This window comes from Centroberyx gerrardi, chromosome 24 (genome assembly GCF_048128805.1).
Source record: "Centroberyx gerrardi isolate f3 chromosome 24, fCenGer3.hap1.cur.20231027, whole genome shotgun sequence".
Lineage (NCBI taxonomy): Eukaryota > Metazoa > Chordata > Actinopteri > Beryciformes > Berycidae > Centroberyx > Centroberyx gerrardi.
In genome coordinates, this window is record NC_136020.1 from 13,608,090 (window position 1) to 13,631,158 (window position 23,069).

The 23,069-nt window shown below is 43.4% G+C and overlaps 1 protein-coding gene across 1 annotated transcript in view; it reads right to left on the reverse strand.

Annotated features, from left to right (window-relative positions):
* Positions 1 to 4,156: 4,156 nt before the first annotated feature.
* znf800b (zinc finger protein 800b) overlaps positions 4,157 to 23,069 on the reverse strand; it is a 32,406-nt gene continuing 13,493 nt past the window's right edge. Inside the window, exons 3-12 of the mRNA XM_071903187.2 lie at positions 20,309 to 20,672; positions 16,408 to 16,503; positions 14,900 to 15,043; positions 12,213 to 12,393; positions 9,433 to 9,622; positions 8,330 to 8,492; positions 7,268 to 7,632; positions 5,579 to 6,802; positions 4,824 to 4,967; positions 4,157 to 4,189 (exon numbers count right to left, since the gene is read on the reverse strand). Of these exons, the coding sequence (XP_071759288.2) occupies positions 4,836 to 4,967; positions 5,579 to 6,802; positions 7,268 to 7,632; positions 8,330 to 8,492; positions 9,433 to 9,622; positions 12,213 to 12,393; positions 14,900 to 15,043; positions 16,408 to 16,503; positions 20,309 to 20,672 (2,859 nt within the window). The 3' untranslated portion in view covers positions 4,157 to 4,189; positions 4,824 to 4,835. The remainder of the gene's footprint in view (positions 4,190 to 4,823; positions 4,968 to 5,578; positions 6,803 to 7,267; positions 7,633 to 8,329; positions 8,493 to 9,432; positions 9,623 to 12,212; positions 12,394 to 14,899; positions 15,044 to 16,407; positions 16,504 to 20,308; positions 20,673 to 23,069) is intronic.

The window sequence follows — 23,069 nt, forward strand, 5'->3', positions numbered from 1 at the left end:
CCATATAGGATAAATCAATATATACATGTTTTCAAGACCTCGTTGCACTAGTGCTTTCAGTTAGAAAAATAAAGTTTGGTCTTTCCTTTTTTCTGGTTTTGTTCCGTTTCATGGCTTTCCGATTGAACAAGAAGACATATCTACATTTGGTCTGTCAGAAGGTCACCGTCTTCCTCAGTCCTTTCCTCTGGACTCTTGTAATGTGCCAGTGTTTCAAAGACTACCTCGGGGGTCTAGTTGCTGTGATCTAACAAATGCCAACCCCTAAATCTTCCACTAAACGAAAACACTTACATTTTCAATGGAACTGATGCAGCATTTACGCTAGGAGTCCAAATAATGGAGATTCTATAAAGTAAGGATAGAAAAGTTCACAAAGTTTATGTTAAACCGCCCCTACATTTTTGGTTAATGAAAAAAAAAAAAAGGAATTAATGTTCAATGTAAACGATGCAGCATTTAGGTTAGGAGAACTGGACTATGGGTATGTAACAGCAAACTGGCATAGCAAAGTAGGGCATGGATCATTTCCTTCCTTTTGATGTTACTGCTCCCATTTTTGGCCAATTTTTGGCAGCCATTTTGTGTCCATCAAAGTGATTGGGATTAGCACCACCAACAGTAGCCAGCTGTGGACAGTCAAACAGTTGGTTTCAATTCAAACCCCCTGTACCTCTACCATATAGGCACTAGAGACAGACAGCTGTGTGTCTGCATTGCAGTAACTCCACATTCACCCCACCAGCGCCCACATCGCCGTGATGCTGTCCTATGGCCAGTTTGGGTATTTATGGCTGTAGAGTGTCACAGCGATAGGCGGGATTTAAAGTAGTGGGTGATAGGTTTCTGATGAGAGATGTCACCCAAAAGTTCACCTAGAGCCCCCTTTTCCGTAATGACAAGCAAGGTGACAGTGGTCAACATCAGCCTAACATGAAGTCCTCCTGGTTTCTAGTGCTGGTAGTTGTTGGTAGTTTCTAGTGGTGTGTATATTATGGTTACACCTCAAGGGGCTTGTCTGTGCAAAAAAAAAATCACTGCACTCACACACATCACTACTCATTGAAATGTGCAGTCTTATCTGTTAGCTGTAAATTGGATTCTCTCACATTAACACAAGCGAATGGCCAAGTAGGGGCTAATAATGGGGTTGATTTGGTAAAGAGCTAGCCTGAATGTCTCGCCTGTGGTAGCACACAGTAGAACTGAAGAGTTATATTCCAAAATGCTACATATCCATTTTGGGAGGAAAATATACCTGAAGGTGATGTGATTTGATTTAATATCTCTCAGATATAAAGGATAAGTCTTCAAAAGTGTTATTTTATCATTACGTCTCCTACCATCCTTTAAAAAGTATCATTACTGACTCCAGTTTTGGGCTTTCAATCATTTTGTAAGAGTAGGGGTCATTTTTGTTCAAATGGTGTATATCTAATTTCCTAACAAAACTCCTCAATACTACTAAACTTAAGTAGCATTGATGCATCATGCAAGCCTTGCTTAACATAGCCTTATGATTCCCTATATTCCCCAGCCTATTACTCGGGCTGATGATCAGGCTAATATGCAGAGTTACAGCAGGGTATGGTCAAGGTAAAGGAAACACATGCATGAATATCTTACTTAATAGCTGGTACGCTGTAATGGTGCGGTGTTTTTTGTTGTGTAGTTTAGAGTATTTTAGATCAAAGGGTAAATCTAATGCAACCATAATGATTTTGAGTGACAGTGGTAAAAAAATGTTGCCTAAGGAGGTCTGAATTTCCCATAAATGCTCATTTGGGATAACAATCTGGAAATTGAGAAGGCTTTGGCAAATGGCAGACATCATTGCCATCCTGTTCAAACCACTGGGTAACCACTTGGGCTTTGTTGGTGAGGGCACAGACATCCTGGAAAACACTGTTCCCACAAGGAAAGAAGCGCATTACGGGACAAAGTTGATTGGTAAGACTAATGATGTTTGTCGTGCTAGAATCTGCCTCACACTCTCGGAGGTGATTGGATTGTTTCCATGCTAGAAAATGCACCTCACATCGATGCGAACCGTCAGAACCCGTTACTGAGACTGCAATCAGGCCAGCACGGAAAAGGCAGAAGATAATGGGGAGAAGTAAGAAAACAGGAATCTCCATTAGAAATTGATAGAAGTGGCATTTAAAAAACTGAACTCCTGAAGGGAAAACTGAAAAATATAGCTTGGTCTTTCCCTTATTTTGACCATACCCTGTAATTTATGAATGTCTGATCCACTAAAACATGACTCAGACTGTAGGGCCTGATACTGGTCAGAGAGGGCACTTCACCCTGTAAGGCAGATAAACTGGCAACTAAAGGAAACTGGTGGTGAGTTGTCTAGTCTGTGGGCTGTTTGCATAAAGTAACTTAGAATAGGAATGCTGATCTGTGATCTGTTTGCTTCTCTATAGTCAGAGGCTCCATTTATATAGGAAGAAAAATGTGATTTTCAACTCTGTGGCAAACATCTGATCTAAAGAATCAACTGGGGAAAAAAACACTTGCCCTGTTGTGATTTCTCCCCTTTAGATGGCATGACACTACAGTGCATCCATTTCAGTAGAATATGCTCCTAAAAATAAATATGCTACCTAAAGGCCAATTTATACTTCTGCATCGAGTGTGCACCTCAAGCTTACGTGCACCTCTCCAAAATGTAACTGCGTGTGGGGCGACGCAAGATAGAGAAGACAATGGAGCAGATCAAAGAGAGACCAGCTGAGGAGGTCTGTTCATTTGTAGGACACCTCATCTCTGAATTATCAAGATTACCAGATGTCACTGAATTTGTGGTGAAATATCCCAGAATGCGAGTTTCAGAGAATGTAAACATGTAAACACTACTACTTCTTCTTCGTGCTAACAAAGCACGCCGCCTAGCGTTTCGGTGGTCTACGCACAGAATCACCAATGCAGAACTATAAATGCTCAGTAGCAACAGCGGCACTTCAACCCAGATGTGTAACTTGGCCTTTAGAAAAGTGAAAAAGAAGCACATCTTGTACAGGAGATTCAAAGTAGTGGATGGAAATCTGCAATAATTTCACAGATCATTCTCAGATTTGTTTCCCTACGTGCCCTAAGTTTTCCACCGTGGCAGTATACTGTACATATGCTCCTCGGAAAAGATGTCACTAAAACTTTGTGCAGGCATGAATACCTCACATCAGTACCACAAGGAGTTGAAAATCAGATCTTTCATGCTAGTGTAAATGCAGCCATACTGAAGTTTATATGGTCATGTGACCTGAGCAGTGAATCGAGATCCGTACTCTAATCTGAGAAGCTTTCTGCACACAGTACCAGATATCTGAAAACATGAGTAGATACACACAGTGAGGCGGGGAAAAAACACACTAGCATGGTACACAGTCGCGTCCTGCTGGGAGATTCCCACCCAAACAACAAACAAGATCAAGACTGTTGGTGAACCAAATTTTTCTCTTTTCTTTTGTTGTTGATCTGTCATGTTACATAGGTGGACTTCAACATATTGAGCTGTCTCCACTCTCAGCAGACTACAAAATGGTAAGAATGAATGGCTGACAGGTGTTCAGGGAGACTGGTAGCAATGCTAGCGAGTTAGCTGTGCCCCACAAATAACCCGGATGGGCTGTGTGTATCTGAGCAGAACTGCAAGGGTCACTTTCTGTTTTCTCTTCCAAAAAAATAATAAAACAGTTTGTTTCCAGTCTGCTTCCGATCCAGTTCTAATTCTCTCTCTCTCTCACACACACACACACACACACACTTACTTCCATAGTCTACCTTCATCCTTTCACTAAAGGGGGTTTACCAAGACCAACCCGGTGTGAATCAGTCGTCTGTATATGGATCTATATTTACATACAGTAGTAGTAGTGAGTCCTCTATACACTACAGTCTCTTCGCGGATAGCAGCGCCACCATCCGGCCAGCTTGTGCACTACAGTTGGCTCTCTTCATGAATCTTTTTACAAAAATGTCGGATTCCAACAATATATTTGGTCCTTAAGAAAAAGGTGGAAAATCCTTCCTGCTTCACACCTCTATCGTGCGCCATTGTTTTTTTGTTTTCCTTCTTCTCTCCTGAGCTCCTTCCATTTGTCCAGCAATTTTTTCCAATTGAAAGTTGTGATTCTCCTCTTCATCATTGTTAGTGGCTCGCTCGTCCATTATCCCCAGTGCACTGTGGGTAGGGAGAAAGAGAGAGAGAGATGAGGCGGGAGGAGAACAAAAGAAAGAACAGAATGCAGAAAGTGAGAAGGAGAGGGAGAAAGAGACAGAATGGAGGAAAGAGGTAATGAATAAGCAAGATAAAGCAATACTGAGACAAAGAGAGAAGATTTCTAATGAGCAGAGTGATACAGAGAGAGAGAGAGAGAGAGCGGAAGCAGCAGCTGGTAAAAGGCGCTGAGCGGTCAATTAAGGCCTGCAGAATGATTGTGGTTTCTCATCTCTGCCCCAGGGACATACACACACACACACACACACACGTACACACCCCTCTTGCCACAAAGGCAACTCATATATTACGAGCCAACACACATATACAGACACACACAAACAAATTTACTCAAGCACACAAACACAGCAACCTGGAGAGAGAGAGAGAGAGAGAGATAGATAGATAGATAGATAGAGATAGATAGAGAGAAAGAAAGCAAGAAAGAAAGGAAGAAAAAGTGCAACTCAGAGAGAGAGAAACAACAAAGAAAAAGAAACAGAAGCAAAGTAAGAGAAAGAGAAATAGACAGTGACAGAGTGGCAGAGCTGCAGAAACAGAGTCTTAGTACTGTAGGTAAAACCCTGTCAGTTCTTACACTGTGTGTGTTTCACCACAGCAGGGACTTGGAGCGGGTGCTGACTCCTTTCCTCCTGCGGTGTCCTGAACTGTTGGCTGCTGCTGCTGCCGCCGCCGCCGCCGCTGCATTACGATGGCTCCGCTTATGGGACTCCAGGTACAACTGACAAAATCATTTCAAAACAAGAGGGCAAAAAAATGAATTTCAACACATAAATACATATATGGATACATGCAGTGTTGGAGAGGAGTTTCATTCCATGTAATTAATCTAGTAGTTTATGCATATTTTGACAAAGCTGTACCCAACTGCATGTGCTTTTGGGCGTTGCACAGTGAAAATTCCTTGCACTTTATTTCAAATAAAAATCATAATCAGTGATATGTTTTGTGATGTGTTTTTTTTATTATTATCATATTGCAGATGTAGATATGCTAATTTTTTCCAAAGTAGTATGAACTACATTTTATGAGTAAAGTCTTTAGTCTATATTTCTCTTGATGGTAGCTTTGCTGTGGTTCAACTTCTTGTGAAACCATGCTTCCAAAGAAGCTTCACAGTGTGTGTCTGTGTGACTCAGATTGAGAGTGGTGGGGAAGCAGAAAGAGACACAGACAGAAACAGTGGAACGACATCTCTTAAATGGGGTTTATATGATGGCTACAACTACACAGTTTCTAAACTGCCAATGAAAGGTGAGATCCCCTGTTGGGAAATGTCTATGTAGTCTTTTAAAAATTAAGAGTTAATGTCAGCAGCCCAAAACCCAGTACCTTCTTGGCGAAGGCGCGTCCGCACTGGTCGCAGGCGTGGAGGGAGAAGTTCTTGGTCACCCTGACTTCAGTGGAAGTGGACCCGGTGCTACCGCTCTCTGACTGGGCATCTTGCCGCCGGCTTTGTGGGGTCTGGTTGCTGGACGAGGAGGAGGAGGATGGGTTGCGTTGGTGTGAGTGTTTGTCACTGCGCCGAGTCAGCGGGGGGCTAACAGGGCGTTGCTGGGGGGTCTGCTGTCTCTCCTGCTGTCTCTCCTGCTGTCTCTCCTGCTTACGGGTGACAGGAGGGGACGGGGTGAACGTCGACGACGAGGAGAGGTCCTGCTGTTTCCGAGTGACGGGGGTGGGAGGAGGCGCGGAGGAGGAGGACGAGGCTGACGAGGAGCTTGGGGCTGTGGTGGAGGAGGAAGAGTGGAGGAGGTCTTGCTTGCGAGTGACGGGAGGTGAGGGAGGGGAGGAGGACGAGGAGGTGTGGCGTCCGTTCACTTCCTCCTTGACGCTGCCGGTCGCCCTCTTGGTGGGGTTGGAGTTGTTGAGGACGACCTCGGCCAGCCTCTTCACCGCCCTGCTCTCCAGTTTGGGCATGATCTTCGCCAGGTACTGAGACGACTTCTTGTGGACCACGGTGACGTGTCGCAGGACGTCGCGTTTGCGGCGCGACTCGTAGCGGCAGAGCGGGCAGCGGTAGAACTTGATGAAGATGTCGGTGCCGTCCGTGTGCAGCTCGATGTGCTTGGTGAGGTTCTGGCGCGAGCTGAACTGTCGCTTGCACAGCTTGCAGAAGAGCTGCTTGAAGTCGAAGCCCACCGACAGCTTGGGCGCTTTGCCGCCCACGTTCCCGCTGCAGGTGTTGGCCCCGCGAGTCGCCGATGGCGTGGACACGGGCGTCGTCAACTTGGGGCTTGCCGGGGCCTCCTCCTCCTTGACCTTCAGTGCCTTGGTTGCCACAGAAACGGCCTTTGTCGTCCCAGTGCTGCCACTAGGAGACGGGGCAGGGCTGCTGTCAATCTCTTCCTCATCTTCATCCGAGGGTTCCACTACCTCCTCTTTCACACGAATACTGTTGCTAGGGGTGGAGTTAGTGCTGCTGCTGCTGTTAGGGGTGGTTGCCGTGGTAGCGGCGGGTGACGCGGTAGCAGTCGCGGTAGCAGACGCGGTAGCAGACCTGCTACTTTTGAGGCTGTAGATCTTGTGAACAATGCGCATGTGTCTCTTGAGCATAAGCTGAAATATACAAAAAAATGTACAATCAATTAATACATTTGCCTCCTTCAGACAAAGAAAATAACTGAAAAGTAGGAACATCAAACCATAAAAAGTATACTACAATACTATACTATAAAAAAATATATTATCATACTATTTGGCCCCAGCCTGTGCTAGAGTGAGTTGTACAGCCATAGTTACAAGACCGTAGAGGTTGTGTACTTTTAGGTGATCAATTGTATTCACACTAACTGATTTAGATTGACTGTACATTGTATAATATTTAGTTGCCTTTGTTCTCTTTTCTTGTGTGGATCCCCTAGAATTAGCTTACAACCCATATAAGATGAAAACAAATACACCAACCAGCCAACAGACCAACCTGAGAGCTAAGGTTCCTCTTACAGAGCAATAGGACAGCAAAAGACACCAATAGCTAGAATAGCGAGCAATAGCAAGATGCCAGTAAGCCAACAGACCAACCTGAGAGCTGTAGTTCCTCTTACAGAGCAAGCAGCGACACGAGGCCAGGTTACACTGTGGAGAGGCTGGAGGCTGGTTCTGGGGTTTGGCTTGGTTTTGGTTCTGAGGGGGGGTTTTAGAGTTTATGGGGGTGGTCTTCGGAGTGTTGCTGCGTGTCGGAGAGGCGGTGGCGCTCTTCTTGGGGGGTGTGGCCTCCAGAGAGAGCGGCTGGCCGGGCCGCGAGGCGATGTCGGGCGTGATGGTGTCCCTCCGTAGCCCGCGATGCACCTCGTCAAAATGGCGGCGTACGTTGGCCTTGGTAGCAAAGGTTTTGAAGCAGACCGGGCAGGATTTCCCAGTGGGTGTGTTGAGAGTCCTCGGCCGACCTTCAGCAACAACAATAATTATTATTTGAAAAGTTTTATTCTAAAATTAGATATGACACCAACTCATTTAAAGGAGTGACAACACAAAAACAAAACAAATGACAGTACTTTTTATAGGATAAAAGGTAACTTACAGTGTTTGGTTTACAAAATGATAAAATCCCCTATATTTTAAAGGTACTGAATGATGAACGTCAGCAAATATTTTCCCCCAAAATGGATTTAAAGCATTGTAGAAATGATCCAGTCATTAACTATTGATTTATAGATTATACTACAAATTATTCTGTTCAGCTATTCTCTACTGGTAAATGCCTAACCACAAAGGTATGCCTACTCACAACGCCTCCACCTCCATTGTGCATGCACAGAATGGAAAACTATGACACCAAAGCATGATTGAAATTTCCCTTTTCATACCATTTCTCTTTACTAATTAATGGAGGAAGCCTAGAGACTGAAACTATTCAGTTTGTTTTCTATCATAGAAATCAGTAAAATATGACCATAGAGTTTTACAGTGTTAACTTTGCATCACCCAAAAAATCATCATCACCCTTTGCATCCCCCCCCCTTTCCACAATCATTACAATTTCCATCAATATCAAGATTAATAACCAAACCAATATTGAATTGCCAAATGAATCTATTTCATAAATCTGTTTGTCATTTTAATTTGTATAAATAAATAACCTACCTTTCACCATGGAGAGCAGGCTTGTGGGAACCGTGCGGGTCTCTGTGTACTTTCGGAGCTCCTCCAGTTTGGTCTGGTGCATCTTGCGGCAGTGGCGCCGGATGCTGCGGCGCGAGTTAAAGTCCTGACCACACAGACAGCAGGAGATTGTCACATCCTCAACCTGGAGGGGGGAGAGAGAGCAAAGGAGAGAGAGAGGGAGAGGGAGAGGGAGAGAGAGAGAGAGAGAGAGAGGGGGGGGGCAAAGGAGGGAGAGAGAGAGAGAGAGAGAGAGAGAGAGAGAGTTTTATTTTCTGAGGCAAGGACCTTGAATTGAGTCTTCCTACACAGTTTATATGCATACATGAACATGCATGCACAAATTCACATAACACTTTCTTTCTTTCTTGTACACATGCACACCAGAAGAGGTTCATTTTCTTCTAGACACCCATATATGATAAATTACAAGGCTTTCTATATGGGTTTAGTTGCCTTGAGGTCCATGAAATGTATTCCGCATATGGGTAACTGTCACTTCATGTATCCAACTCAAAAAACATAAAAACAAATTGGAGACAAGTTTTTTGGCAACTGAAAACAACAAATTCCCCAGTAGCTACCAATGCTTCCTCATAGAATGTTCAATAAGCTAAGGTTGCCAGGCAACAAATACATTTCCAGCCAGTAAGCAGGGTTTTGAATAAAACCGCAAAATGTAGTTCTAGGCAGTATAAACTGAATACACAATGCAAATGCGTCTGTCTCTTTCCAAAATATAAACCAATATTGGAGACACTCATGACTGCTGGAGACAGACCTAATGTTCTATTGGCAACTTTGTATCTGCAGTGACTGAAAGATCTGTGCTGAGAGCAGCAATGATGTTTTCTCTGTTCCGTCCATCTTTTACTGTACAAACAAGCAAATGTGGGAACTGCAAAATGACTGCGATGATGGATGACGCAAAAATGAGTTTAGAAATACACATGCAGTGACTTCCACTGCATCTTCACTCCACTTGAGGACCCCTCCTTTGTGTGTGTGTGTGTGTGTGTGTATATGTGTATGTGTATGTGTGAGCATGCGCGTGTGTGCGTCTTGACATTTGTCCATTCACCCACCCCGCTAGTGGAGCCCTCCTCTTCGGGCTGTGGCGCCTCCTCTTTAGTCTCCTCCTCTGCCTCTCGTCTCCTCTGTCCCTGGCTCTGGGCCGGGCTGCTGTGGCTCTCTGACCCTCCTGGCTGGCTGGGCGGGTTGTTCTCCACGCCCTCCCCCTGCTCTCCGCCCCACACGTCCGGGCTCTGTCTGGCACTGTGAAGAACGGATAGATATACATATATATATGCACTTGTGATACATCAAAAAACAGCCAATATTCCATGTATTTCAATAAGACCTATGCGTTGCAGATAACATGGATTGACAGAGTGCAGTGCGCGAAAATATCACAACCCAGACCATCAAAAAAGTTGAAACTAGTTGAACGTTTGACGGAGCGCAGGTAAATGTCATCTGCTAACAGACTTCATCAGCCAATGAAATCTGTACAGACTGCTTCAAAAGGTTTCGAGACACGCCCACAACAGCGCAACCTAGGTGGTTTTCAACACATATTTGTCTGTGAATTTGAAGTGTCCCATGCGAAATGCTGCATAATGGTTACATAAGTGAGTTGGTGACCGGACGCATTTGTGTAAAAGATTTCAGTGTTTCTCCGACTCACTATAACTAGATGTCTAGGGTTAAGATAAATGAGGTCCTTCTGTATCGCTGTGCTTACAGTGAGTGTACAAAATATTAGGAACACTCGCTCTTTCCATAAAACAGACTGACCAGGTGAAAGCTATAATTACATTTCACAATGTACATACACTTCAAGGAGGAGAAATGTTTTTGAAGAAGAGGAGACGGGGCTTGTGACTGACAGGCTGTCGGTTCGAATCACTGGACCATCTGGGAAGGGAAAGTGAATGACAAACACTCTTACCTCCCTGAACAACTACTGTCTGAGTGCCGTGAAGCGAGGAACTACAACCCTAACTGCTAGAAGAACACTACACAGCTCCAAGATAAATAAACTACATAATAATAAACTATATTTTTTCTATTTTTTCCCCACTCCCACGGCAGAGGTAAGGTTGTCTGATAAAGTATATAGGTGCACACTGAAGGACTGCAAAAACTGAGTTCAATGGTTTTGCAGCTCAGTCGGACTCAAAGTCTCATGAAGCAACCAATTCTCAATCAGCTGCAACAGAGTCCAGTCAATAAATATCAGTGGAGGCAGACAGCAGGTCAATATCAGAGTTTACTCAACAAAATGTGTGTAACACCGGTACACCAGAATGCACAAACTCTACAGATCAACCTGGGCCTTTTATAGGAGACTCCTGGCTCATGATGAAGGGACGAAGGGGTTTCTCAACTCGGAGCCTCCATCCACCCTGGAGGGGCGACCAGCTGTCAACTTCATTGTTGACGTGGTGGTTTAACTCCAAAATGTTCTGTAACGCCAGTTGAGTTTGTTGTTTTCAGCTGGAGCACAATGTCTTCTTCAGTATTTACACTTCACCCTCCTCCAGTACTCATCACTTGCTTCTGACTAGCGGAGAGAGCGATGTTGGGCGGGGAGGATCGTTCACCACTTTCAAGTCAGCCAGAATAAACGAGGTGACTTCCGCTTATTACTTTCAAAATAAAGCCCGTATGGATGGCTTATGATGCTGGATGTAACATGCCCCCTGGCGTCTGATTGCATTTCTAAACTGAGGCTACTGCAAACAGTGCAAACGTATGAAAAAGACATGATAAATCATCATGTCATTATTTGTGCACAGCCAATTATCCAGTGGACCTCCAAGGTACCGTTATATGGTAGACTGGATACATATTAATCTCAGTGAAAGGTCAGAGATCACAAATGTAAGTATAATGTATTTTCTCTCTTGAAATGGTATGAACATGCCACTGTACAAAACGTCTGCTTTATTAGACAGTTCTCAGGTAAAAAGGGAATGAAAAGCAAAAAAGGTTTCACTCTGATGATGTTTAACTAATTTAATAATATGTATCAACCGATCACATCAATATTTTAATGAAATATATCTTAGATTAATGTATTCTTTCTGGCAAAGTGGTTGTTGAGGCCAAAATGTCCAAGTAGCTTTTTTAAGACGCTTGGAAATTCTATTCGCTCACCTATATTCCACTGCAGCTTGCTGTCTCACCATAAACAAACATCTGGTAAACGATTCATGTAAGGTTGAATGAGATTAGCTTGAGCGGTTGCCATTAGTTTTCGCTAGCCTACAGCTCATCATCTGTAGCTGGTGGGGGCATGGTGTGTCGTGGTTGACTCACGAAACGGTTAGCCAATCAGAGCAGAGGGTTATTAATATTAATGAGCCTTAAAGACACAGCTGCAAAAACAGCCTGTTCTCGGCAAGGCTCTGAAAGATGCTGGAAAATTAACGTATAAAACCGGATTGAGTTTTTTTGGTACATTACACCACACAAACGTTGTTTATTGGAGCTCAAGACATAAAAAAGAACACTGGAAAGTGTACGATATCGGACCTTTAAATTCAGGCTGTTCTACTACTGTGAAAGGATATAGACCCTGAACAGTAAAGTTTAAGTCTTGAATGACAAGAATTTTGCTGAATGAAGTACGTCGAGATACCATTTACAGAGAAAGACAGGTGGAACAGAAAGAGACTAGTAGAGGAGATATCTACTCACTCCGGAGCATGATCAAACTGGATGGTCTATGTGTAAGATAATTTATGGCATGACTGATGCTACATTCTTCCTATCCATTTGTGTAGGTGAAGCATGTAGGATGGATGTCTGCAGTATGATTCACGGCTGACTTGTCTTGATTTAAATTCCTCCAACATACCTGGGTGTGTGCGATGGGTATCTCGCCAGCTCCTCCTCTGTGGTCAGGTACTGGAACACGGCCTTGGTGCTGGTCTGGATGGGCTCCAGTCGAACCACATAGTCCGGTCTGTCCATTCTGGGATAGATGGCCTCCAACAGATCCTTAATGGCTACACTCTGTTTGTCGTCACCTGGCGGACCTACAGGGACAGGACCCACACAAAATATGTATGAGGATAGTATGTGTAATCCTAATTGAGAAAGGACATTTACAGTCTGTATCCTCTATATTTATAGATGGCACTAGTTGAGCCACATAGTCCAGTCTGTCCTTTTTAGGGGAGATGGCCCTGAATAGGCCTTTAAACAGCAATGGCAACAACCAAAGCTTGTCCATAAACTGCCAATGTGTCCTGTTGAAGTGTCCTTGAGCAAGACACTGAACACCTACCTGCTCAATTGTTAGAGGGCATTCTGGGTAGGAGCATCAGCTAAACGCCCAAAATGTAAAAAAGTTAAGACGAGCCAATACTGTAATCCATAATGTCATCAAACCCATTTTGGACAGGCTCCAATTTGAATTTGTGTTGGACTTGTCTTATGTTGTGATGGGTTAGTATCTGAAATTCTCTGGGTATTATGAAAGCATATTTCATCATGCGAGTATTTTCATGTGAGTATAAATTATTTTTTCTGTAACATTTTTACATGCTATAAGCTTTCCTAAACAGAATCAGGCCACACTCAGGTCCATAAACTAAAAAAGGTGAATTGAATTCTCAATGCAAGAAGCTTTTCAGTACCTTTCAATACTTAAAAATTATACTGATACCAAAAATTGTCACCGTACCGATGGGAAAAACAGAGTCGTGCAAAGAAAACACTTTTTGTTTACCTAGTATACTAAACAATTAATGCTCAGACTCTCAATTGAGCCATTTATCAAAATAACAAAAAGATGCATTTTCAGCCACTGCTGGTTACGGACTGCTGATTATGAAAAATTAAGTCACTGGTGCATGAAACAACTTAATTCAGGCCATGTGCAGCTGAAAAGAAAATAATTGTGATGAAAAAATTCATCAACAGCAATCATTACGGTGGTTAAAACTGAGCAACTATAGTTGACTCCAAGTGTTGAGATTGATTTCTCTTCCAGTAGGGATACAGAGAATATGATGAAATATGAGACAAGAGAAAATGAGGATAGGGTGAGGATAGGGTGAGGAGAGGAAAGGAGAGGAGAGGAATAAGGGGAATGAAAGTGGAGAGAAGAAGACAAGGAGGTGACACACGAATAGAAGAAGCCATACGAGAAGGGAAGACCAGACAAGAGTATAGTAGATGAAGAACAAGTTAAAAGGAGAGGGATCGGAGCAGAGTCTTTACTCTGCTCCGATTCCTCTCCTTTTAACTTGTTCTTCAGTGACGAAAAGAGGAGCAGAGAGGAAAGAAAAAACAAGGATCAAATGGGAGAAGTGAGGAGCAGAGCAAAGCAAAGAGGAACCGCGTGAAGAGGAGAAGAGAGGAGAGAAAACAAGGGGGACTCTCCTACACCTCAGTGTTTCGCTGAGACTCTTACATAAGAACAAGAGAGGAAGCAAGACAAGATGAGAGGAGACAAGATGAGAGGATGAGAGGAGGAGAGAACAAGGAGAAAGGAAAAGAGAGAAGTGGAGAGCAGTTAAGAGGACTGGAGATTAGAAGAGAGGGGAAGTGAGTAATCCAGTAAATGTCTGCGTCTCATTCTCTGTCTGAGTCTCTCGCCACTTCTAAAGGGGCCAGAGGAGAGGAGAGGAGAGGAGAGGAAAGAGGAGAGGAGACACAGAAGGGAGTAGAGTAACAGAGAACAAACATGAGTAGAAGAGTCTCCTAGGCCTCATCCTTTGTCTGAGTCTCCCACCACTTCTATAAGCAGCAGAGAAGAGAGATGGAGACATAGCTAATGAGAGCTAGATCAAAGACAGACGCTGCAAGATCAAAGTCCATTTCCTTACTGATATGAGAGGAGAGCAGGGGAGAAACTGCACTCTGAGTAGGGAAAATGATTGATGGATCCAACATGTTAGAATGTGAATGTGAGTGTGTGTGTGTGTGTGTGTAGGAATGATAGAGGGGTGTGTATCAGACAGATGAGATGAGAAGGGAATAATGAGTAGGAGACAGATGGTGTAAAAGAGAGGGAGAGAGATGAAACTTTGCAGCGACAGATTGTGAAAGTAAAATGTAGAGGACCCCCAGGAGCCTTCGGAGTAATCAATGATTCTATGCATAGGCCCGTGTGTGTGTGTGTGTGTGAGTGAGTGTGTGTAAACAAAACTAGGTGTGTACATACATCTAGTTCAGGCCAGCCTCATTTGCACCTCGTTCAGGGCAGCTTGGTAGATAGTCATATTTTTGATGTGTGCGATGTGTGTGTGTCTGCATTCACGTTTCTGTACTTCCCATATCCACTCTCTCTCTCTCACACACACACACACACACACACACACACACACACACACACACACACAAGCTATGTCTCTGGTTCTTCAAGTTTGTGGTGTATTTGTTCCTATTATCCTTGTTTTTATCTGTTTTTGTGTCCTTTGTTGTCTGTATAGCACTTGAGGTGACAAAAGAGTTTGTTAAGAGCAATCTATAAATATTCTAGACAATGTTTCTATGTGTGTGCGTGTCTGCATGTAGATGTGAAGGGACACTAACCGTCGGGTTCGGGCAGCCGTGATAGACAGTAGTATTCTTTGTGCGTGATGAGGTTGGGCAGGCCTCTGAACAGACTGCGACAGAGCTTGCACTCAAAGATGGTGTCCACCTCCCTCAGCAGCATGTGTTTCAGCTGGCTGGTGCCTGCAAGCCAAAGAAAAGCAGTGATTTGAGACAGGATGAAGAGACCCAGACAGAAATATAATATGCTGACATATATTCTGAAACGTCATCAGACTCCTAATCTTGGCAATGTTACAGAGAGGCTCCACCGGAGGGAGCGCGTCTCGTTGCTGTGATGCTTCTTTCTACCTGCTACACACTGAGCGCCCCAAATCCACAGCATTCTGATTATCCATTGCCCTAATTTCAGCGGTTATTCCCGACCCATTAAGTAATATTGTTTTAATGCATTCTGTGTACATCATCATAATCTGGGCAACAGGTTACATACGATTTAGCTAGTGAGTTACCATACAAACTGAATACTAGACGTATATATTGTGCTTGGCTCTTATATGGGTGGACATCTTATTTATTCTATATCAACCAAATCACAAAAAATAGTCTATTTGAATATAAACATTTCTTAGGACATTAAAAACAATGTGTTGTTGGTTGTTGTTTTTCCCATTCAGAAAATGGAATGAACACTAGCGTCAGCCCATTGAGCTACACAGATTCACATTTAATAATCAATTTTGCCCATTTTTCAATATTTTGATTAATGGACATAATTTAGAAATATCTGCATCGCAAAGAAAAGGGCCAAATACTTTCTGACCCTTTACAGAGTTCCAGAGAGTGATGAGTGATAGTTTTTTGGTCTGTTTGGCTGTAATTTAATAATGTTAATGATAATTAATCATTGGCTTTGTATTAACTGCCGTTTTGCACGCATCATCGTCGTCGCTGTCACCATCTTTTATTGTTTTCATTTCTGTCGTCAGCCTACTTACTCATCCATGAATTTTGTTTGTCTGTATGGAAGTATTCAGTGCTTTGTTGGATATCTGACTCACACTTACACACACAACCCCCCCCCCCCCCCCCCCCAACTAGGCAGCAGCACTTATGCTTTGTTAAATATTTTACTCACGCACATTTGCGCACGCACACACTATTTCCTATAATGCACTTAGTAAACTCTGCTGTGCTAACTCACAGACACACAGAGTTCTGTACCTGTGTAGCACACACACACACACACACATATAGAGTTGTGCACCCTTGGCCTTTGTCTTTTGCACTGTTTATTGTCAGTTTCTCTTGCTCTCTTTCACTTTCTCGTGTTAAAATGTCTGGCTTTGCTAAAATGTATTCCTCTTTAGAATTGTGTATTCTTGGCATCTATGAGAAAATGAACACACTCTCTCTCCCTCACACACACACACAGAAGAAACGAATGAAGGTAAGAAGGAAGATGGTAAATAAGTGAGGAATGAGGGACAATACACACAGAACACACACACACACACACACACACACACACACACACACACACAAACCTGAGCGGAAGCATTCAATTATCTGCTGTATCCCAGACTTGGAGGTCTGCAGAGGCTGCTGGAGCAGAGGAGGATCTCCAGGCTCCACACAGTAACCTACAGAGAGAGAGAGAGAGAATACATTTTAGCAAAGCAAGCTAAAAAAAAAAAAAAAAAAGACACACATACCATTATAGGATGATCTTACAGCACTACACTGTCTGGGAATCAGGGAAGACACACAGTATATTGCTATGTGCGTAAGGGGGGACACACAATCAGAGTCAGACTATGAGGTCTATGAGAGACAGTGATTCGCTCGGATCTCATTACTCCTCTTACATACACACACACACACACACACACACACACACATACACACACACAAGATGACTATGAAAAAGCATGTCATCTGTCTTTTCCATCCAGGATAGGTCTTGCTTCAAATACTGTATATCCCTCATTTCTTAGTTTCATTCAGAGATCAAAGATGTGAATAGAAGGAAAATACAGGGGTGGGAACACTAAAACATGAATCTCCATTAGAAAGGAATGTGAGTTGTGGGGGCGGTGGGGGGGGGGGGACGACAATCTCCCAAAAAAACTCCAAGTGGACTCCGATCAAGTGCAACCAAACTAATTTCAACACAGGTCTCCTATGGAATAATCCACACAAACTATACATACTAATGAGTCCTTGCAGAAAAGACATGAAAACAGGGAGATGCTTGCAGTGCTACAGTCCCATTCTGACTGTTGGAAAACATGCAACAGGGAGCATGCAGAGGGAAGGACACTTTAATAATCCCCATCGGGAAATTTTCTTTTTAGCTTGACCCCCTTCACAGGGAGACTAGAGAACAGCAACCAAGACACTAATTGGTTGCTGACACAGAACTCAGGTCTTCTGGTTGAAGGTTTGTCTTTCTACCAACTACGCCACCCTCCGGCCCAATAGACTGAATAGAAAAACCCCACTGAAATCCTGGAAAACCCCCTGTGAAATCACATCCTTGATGCGAATTAAGCGAGTAAAAAAATCCCCCTCTATCTCTCTCTTCTCTCCCGCTATGGTCACATGAATACTGTAAAGGCATTAAGGCCCTGACCTTTGCCCTCCTTATTTTTGGTTGCTTGTAATTCTTGTTGATCTAGGAATTGAAATGTATTCTACTATTGCACTCGCTGTAAATCACTCTAGTTGACAAGACCGTAAGCTGTCTGAAATGTAAGTGATTAAATATATCAGAGGTTTGATTCTCTAGGAATTTCCCCTCCATTCCTCGGGCCCGGGCCGGGCCGGGCCGGTCTCGTGGTCAGATATAACGTCTTTTTTTATTTTTTTTATAATTGGGGTGGGGAGTAAGCTATTTGGTGTGATAATCAGAATGTTATATGTAGGCCCCGGATATAGGCATGCGCAAAGGCTGCTCAGGTTTGTTATTTCAGCATCATACTTCTTACTACAGTGTATATAAGCAATTTAGATCATAGAGATTTATCTTAGCTTGAAAATCTTTATTTCACATCCTTGACAATCCTAAGAATGAAAACAATACTGCAGCAGAGCAGACTGCTCATTCTGCTTTCCTAGAACGTCAAGGAGGTCCAAAACACGGTTCTTCTGCGCTGGAAAAAAAGAAAAATGCTAAAATAAACAAAATATATATTGAAACAAATAAGCCTACAGGCTGACTTATTGATCTGAGTGCTGACCATCTTTGCTTTTCCTTTGTATAAAACATTAAATAAAAAATAGCAGGAGCTGGGGTTTGGTTCCTGCATTATTGATGCAGGCCGACTCTGGCTCCATGACCCGCTATGGGCAGCACACTGTTCCCTCAAATCTGATGAGATGAATGGTAGGGAGGTAAAGTGCTCTGATTCCATCTGGTTTCATGCATTTTTTGTTTATTTCAATAATTTCTTTTCATTTTTACATCAATAGTACATTAACTTAAATTGTCATGGAGAGGGGCATACAAACAGAGAGGGGTAAACAATCACAACAGCAGACTAATCTCACACACACACACACACACACACACACACACACACACACACACACACACACACACACACACTCCCTGCCATCACTTTCATCACACAAATCAAATTTCTCACTTTCATTACGTTACATGCCTTTCTTTCAGAAAGGCATGTAACAGGGAAAACAGAATTTCTGTTGTGATCATACTGGAGCACAAACAGAGTATTTTCTAAGAGCGGTGACCATTGCAAAGCTCCAAATAAAACAGGTTGAGGTTGTCTCCAGCTGTAACAAATGTCCCCAATTTCTGTTAAAGTGAAATGGACTATCATTATAGCCCACAAACCACATTTTGTGTCATCAATCTGAAGAGAACGTTGCTTTATTTTTAATTCAACAAAAACTTAAATATTTAGAGAGTTGTGGTTTGTTTTACTTGACAGCATTCTCTCAGAATTGTTTTGCTGGTATTGTTGTTTCCAAGAATACGTTAGTGTCAGAATAACAAGACTAGAGGTGGAGACCTCACACGTTCAAAGCCTTGTTCGCCCCATATACGCTTGAATGCGCACACACAAACACATAAACACACAAACACGTGTTACAGGGTAAGCCGTGCAAAGTGGAAAAAGTGAGTCTGTGTGTGGGTGTGTGAGAGAGACAGAGGGAAAGACCAAGAGCAAAAGACAGACAGACAAAAAGACAGACAAAGACAGAAAGAGAGCAAGAAACATGTGAATGACAAGTGTGTGAGACGGTAAGACAGAGAGAGAGATGAAGAGAGTGAGTGTGTGTTTATGTGTGGCAGAGTGCGTTTTCCTCATCCCCAACCCCCCACCCCACTCCGACCCCTCAGAGGCATGCTGCTATAATCCCATGGGGCAGGTCAACGACCCCCCAACCTCCACCCTACCCTCCCCAACGAGGTCAAAGATCAACCAATCAGAAACATCAGTCGACACAAACAGGTCCCTTCTACCACTGACGGCGCTACTCTTTTCTTACCTACTAGGGTAGAAATTAACTCCTGATTCAAATTTTACATTTGAATCAGAGGAGTTTCTGTTTGTTTGTGTGTATAAAGAGAGGCAGAGAGAGAGAGAGAGAGAGAGAGGAAGAGAATGAAAATGAGAATGCAGAAAAACACCAACAAGGCAAGAGAAGAGAGGAGAGGAGAGGAGAAGAGAGGAGAGCTTGAGCCCATTTTAGTAAGTAGATTTGTCAAACAATGGAGTTCTAAATCCACTACAAGAGCCAATCAGAAACTATTTCCTGGCTTTGTCAGACAGTTTGTCTGACAAATCCTGAACATTTTCCACATCACTGCACTGTGAGGACACTTGCTATGTGCATGCTAGCTAATTAGAAAACTTGAAACTTGGAAGGAAGGAAGGAAGGAAGGAAGGAAGGAAGGAGCAAACAAAAGAAAGAAAGAAAGAAAGAAAGAAAGAAGGTAAAAAGGAAAGAAGCAAGGTAAGGAGAAGGAAGGCAGAAAGGAAGGCAGGTAGGAAGAAAGGAAAGAAGGCAGGAAGGAGGGAAGCATAAGCAGGTCGATGGAAGTATACTGCAGAAACCTTGCATCATCTAAATGGCGCATATTTTAGACATTTTGCAATCAAATATCAATGGCTTACCCAGGTTTTAGGGTCCTGAAACATGTCTGCTGTCAATTAAGGTAATTCATCAAAAAGCTTTCTGGGGGACAGCAACATGAGGGAAGACAGATAGTAAAGCATGGCCCAATTGGTGGGTGCTTTAATCCAACGTGTCTTACACTACCAGTGTATGGGTGGTCCTGGTGGGAGTTGAACCCCTAACTCAGTGATAGTGCCATGCTCTACCAAAGAAGCTACACAGGACCATGATAGACAGCTTTAGCCTGGAGGAGGATCACAGCAGCAGGAAGTGCAGAAGGCAGAAAAGTTTAGCTACCTGGATTATGACCGTGGCTGCTGGCGCTGCTCTGCTGAAGATGCTCTTCGGTCTGGCAGCTCTGGTCCCTGGTGACGGCAGCAGAGCCCGTCTCGGGCTCCGGCTGGGGCTGCAGGGGGGGAATGGGCTTCCAAAGAGTCTTGGCCTGGGGTTGGGACTGGGCACCAGCATCTTCCTTTTCCTGGGTCTCCATCGGAGTTTCCTTCTGGCTCTGGTTCTCAGGCGAGGCCCCAGTTGGATCCTGGGCCTGGAGTTGGAGTTTATCCAAGGACTGGGCTCTTCCTCGGGGCTGGGCCTGTGGAGGATGCTGGGTGTCTGTCTGGAGCTGGGCTTCCTCCATCTCTGTCTCCATCCGACCGCCACTCTAAGGGACCGAAACCAGACACAGGGGAGCCATGAGATACAGGAAAAGGAAGAAAAAAAATTCACCAAATTGGAAGGAAAAATGATTTAAAGTAAAATGATGGGGGAAACACAAGAATAACCCACAATAATACCAAATTCCCCTCAATCTAGTCCCCATTGCCAAGGGGTGTTTTGAAGGCTGATTGCCTCTTGAAAAAAAACAAAAAACAAAAAACAATTTACCCCCCATCATCTCATTTTAAGATTTAGTCACATCACCAAATACCAACATCAACTTTGCATCATGAAGTTTTATGGTCAGTATCATCAGTCATTACAGTCATGATTAGGGTGAAACAGCACTCAAATAACCTTCTGAATATCTTCTGAATACACAAGGGAACCTGATCAGGGATCTTAACAGGTGAAAGTAGGGGATAATGGCATAAACCCAACAGGAGAAAAGAAGTCTCCCTTACAAATGAAGTGAGTTGTCTGTATCCTTGAAAAAAAAGTGGGGAAAAAAATCACATTGCTGGAAAGAATAAGGGCAGGCTGTGTGTGTGCGTGTGTGTGCGTCGCTGTCATGTCTCCTGAGCATCCAGAGAGCTTGCAGGGAGACATTAACCTTGTCACACACATACACCCTTCAGCAGATAAGTGACTCCACACACCAACCCTTCAGTGTGTGTACACGCGTCTGTCTGTGTGAGTACGTTGTGCGTGTGTGCATCTATGTCTCTCGCCCAGACCTGCTCTCTCTCTCCAAGTCCCCAATCTTTTCTGCTCTCCCACCCACCAATTTATCCTCATTTTCCCTCTCTGTCTGTGTCTGTCTCTGTCTCTCTCACTCCTTGTGTCCCCACTGCCCTTGAAAAGGGATAAATGATTCCACCGTTCAAGCACATTACAGTACATCACCACTGCACAACTGGGCCACTTGGACAGTATGCCACCACACACACACACACACATTAACACACAAACACACTATACACTTTAGCACAACACACACCTATACTAGAGCATAACAAATAGACTATAAATAGCTGAACAGTATGTTACCACACATGAAAGCACAACACAAACACTGGAGCACAACAGACCACCTGTACACTCTACCACACACACACACACACACACACACTTGGGTACAGTACACATGCACAATGAAGCATTACAATAGAGACAGGCCACCTGTGCAGTAAGATGCAACACACATACACACACATAGCATGGACACAGCATTCACACACACACAGCCCATTACAAGCATAAAACACAAGCTATTTTTTCCCAACCACTGGGTCATGCCCCCTAGGAAAGGCACTGTAGAACTGCAGGTGCAGCGTGACGAGGCCAGGAAAAAAAAAATCAAGTGGAGCCAATTGTATGAAAAAATAAAAATCTGTTGAATTCGACCACGGCCAGACAAACACCACTGACTATTGAATGTAAATGTAAACAAAAACAGCAACAGGTTAAACAAGGACAAGTTCAAATAAATGCCTCATTCTGAACTGAAGTTGCATCTTTTCCTTGTTTTATCGTACCTTAAAATACATATAAAAGGTTGTTGATACAAATGTGTGTGTGTGTGTGGGCGTGACATTCTCAACCACAATAAAAACACAGTCAAACAGACATGCCAAGGATCCCTGCTCTAATAACATCAAAAGGAAATGTCAGGCAGAGCTGCCCATCAGTCTGCATATCAATTAGTCAATCAATCAATAATTGATGACTCAACCTTGTTTTTAATTTCATTGGGAGGCAATGAGCACAAAGCAGGAGAGAGGGGACTCATTAGTGTAGGTGGACAAGCAGTTTGAAGAGTTTGTAGCAGCAACCGCTCAATGAAACTACAAGGTGGACTGAACACTACACATGAAAGGTGAAACTGGGATAAAAGGGGAGGTGGATTATGATTATTATGAGTGATTATTTAAAATGATTTATTTTACATATTCATATCTGTAGCCAAGTACATCAAAGTATCTTATTTATTCTTTTAATTCCAATGTGGTCCTCAGTGGAAAACAAATAATACATGATAGACAGTAGTAAAATGGAAGTGGTCAACAGGGCAGGTAAAATGGGATAGTATCACACTGATTGTTCCAACAAGTGCACTAGCAAGGGGGCATGCATTATAGGTGCGTTATAGGGGTTGTGGGATAGCAGGTGTATACATGATTGGAGAATGTATGATTGAGTGAAACTACAAATTCCACCTGCTGACACCAAAGTGCTGTGGTAGCACAGTGTTGTTCTAAGAGAACTGCTAACAAAATATTTAATTCATGCACTGACTTAGCCACAACAGTTAGAAAATCACAGAGCTACTTCCTGGTATGTGGATGTACAGCGCACCAACCTAGAGCTGGCTCAAACTTGTGTGATTCTACCGTACTGT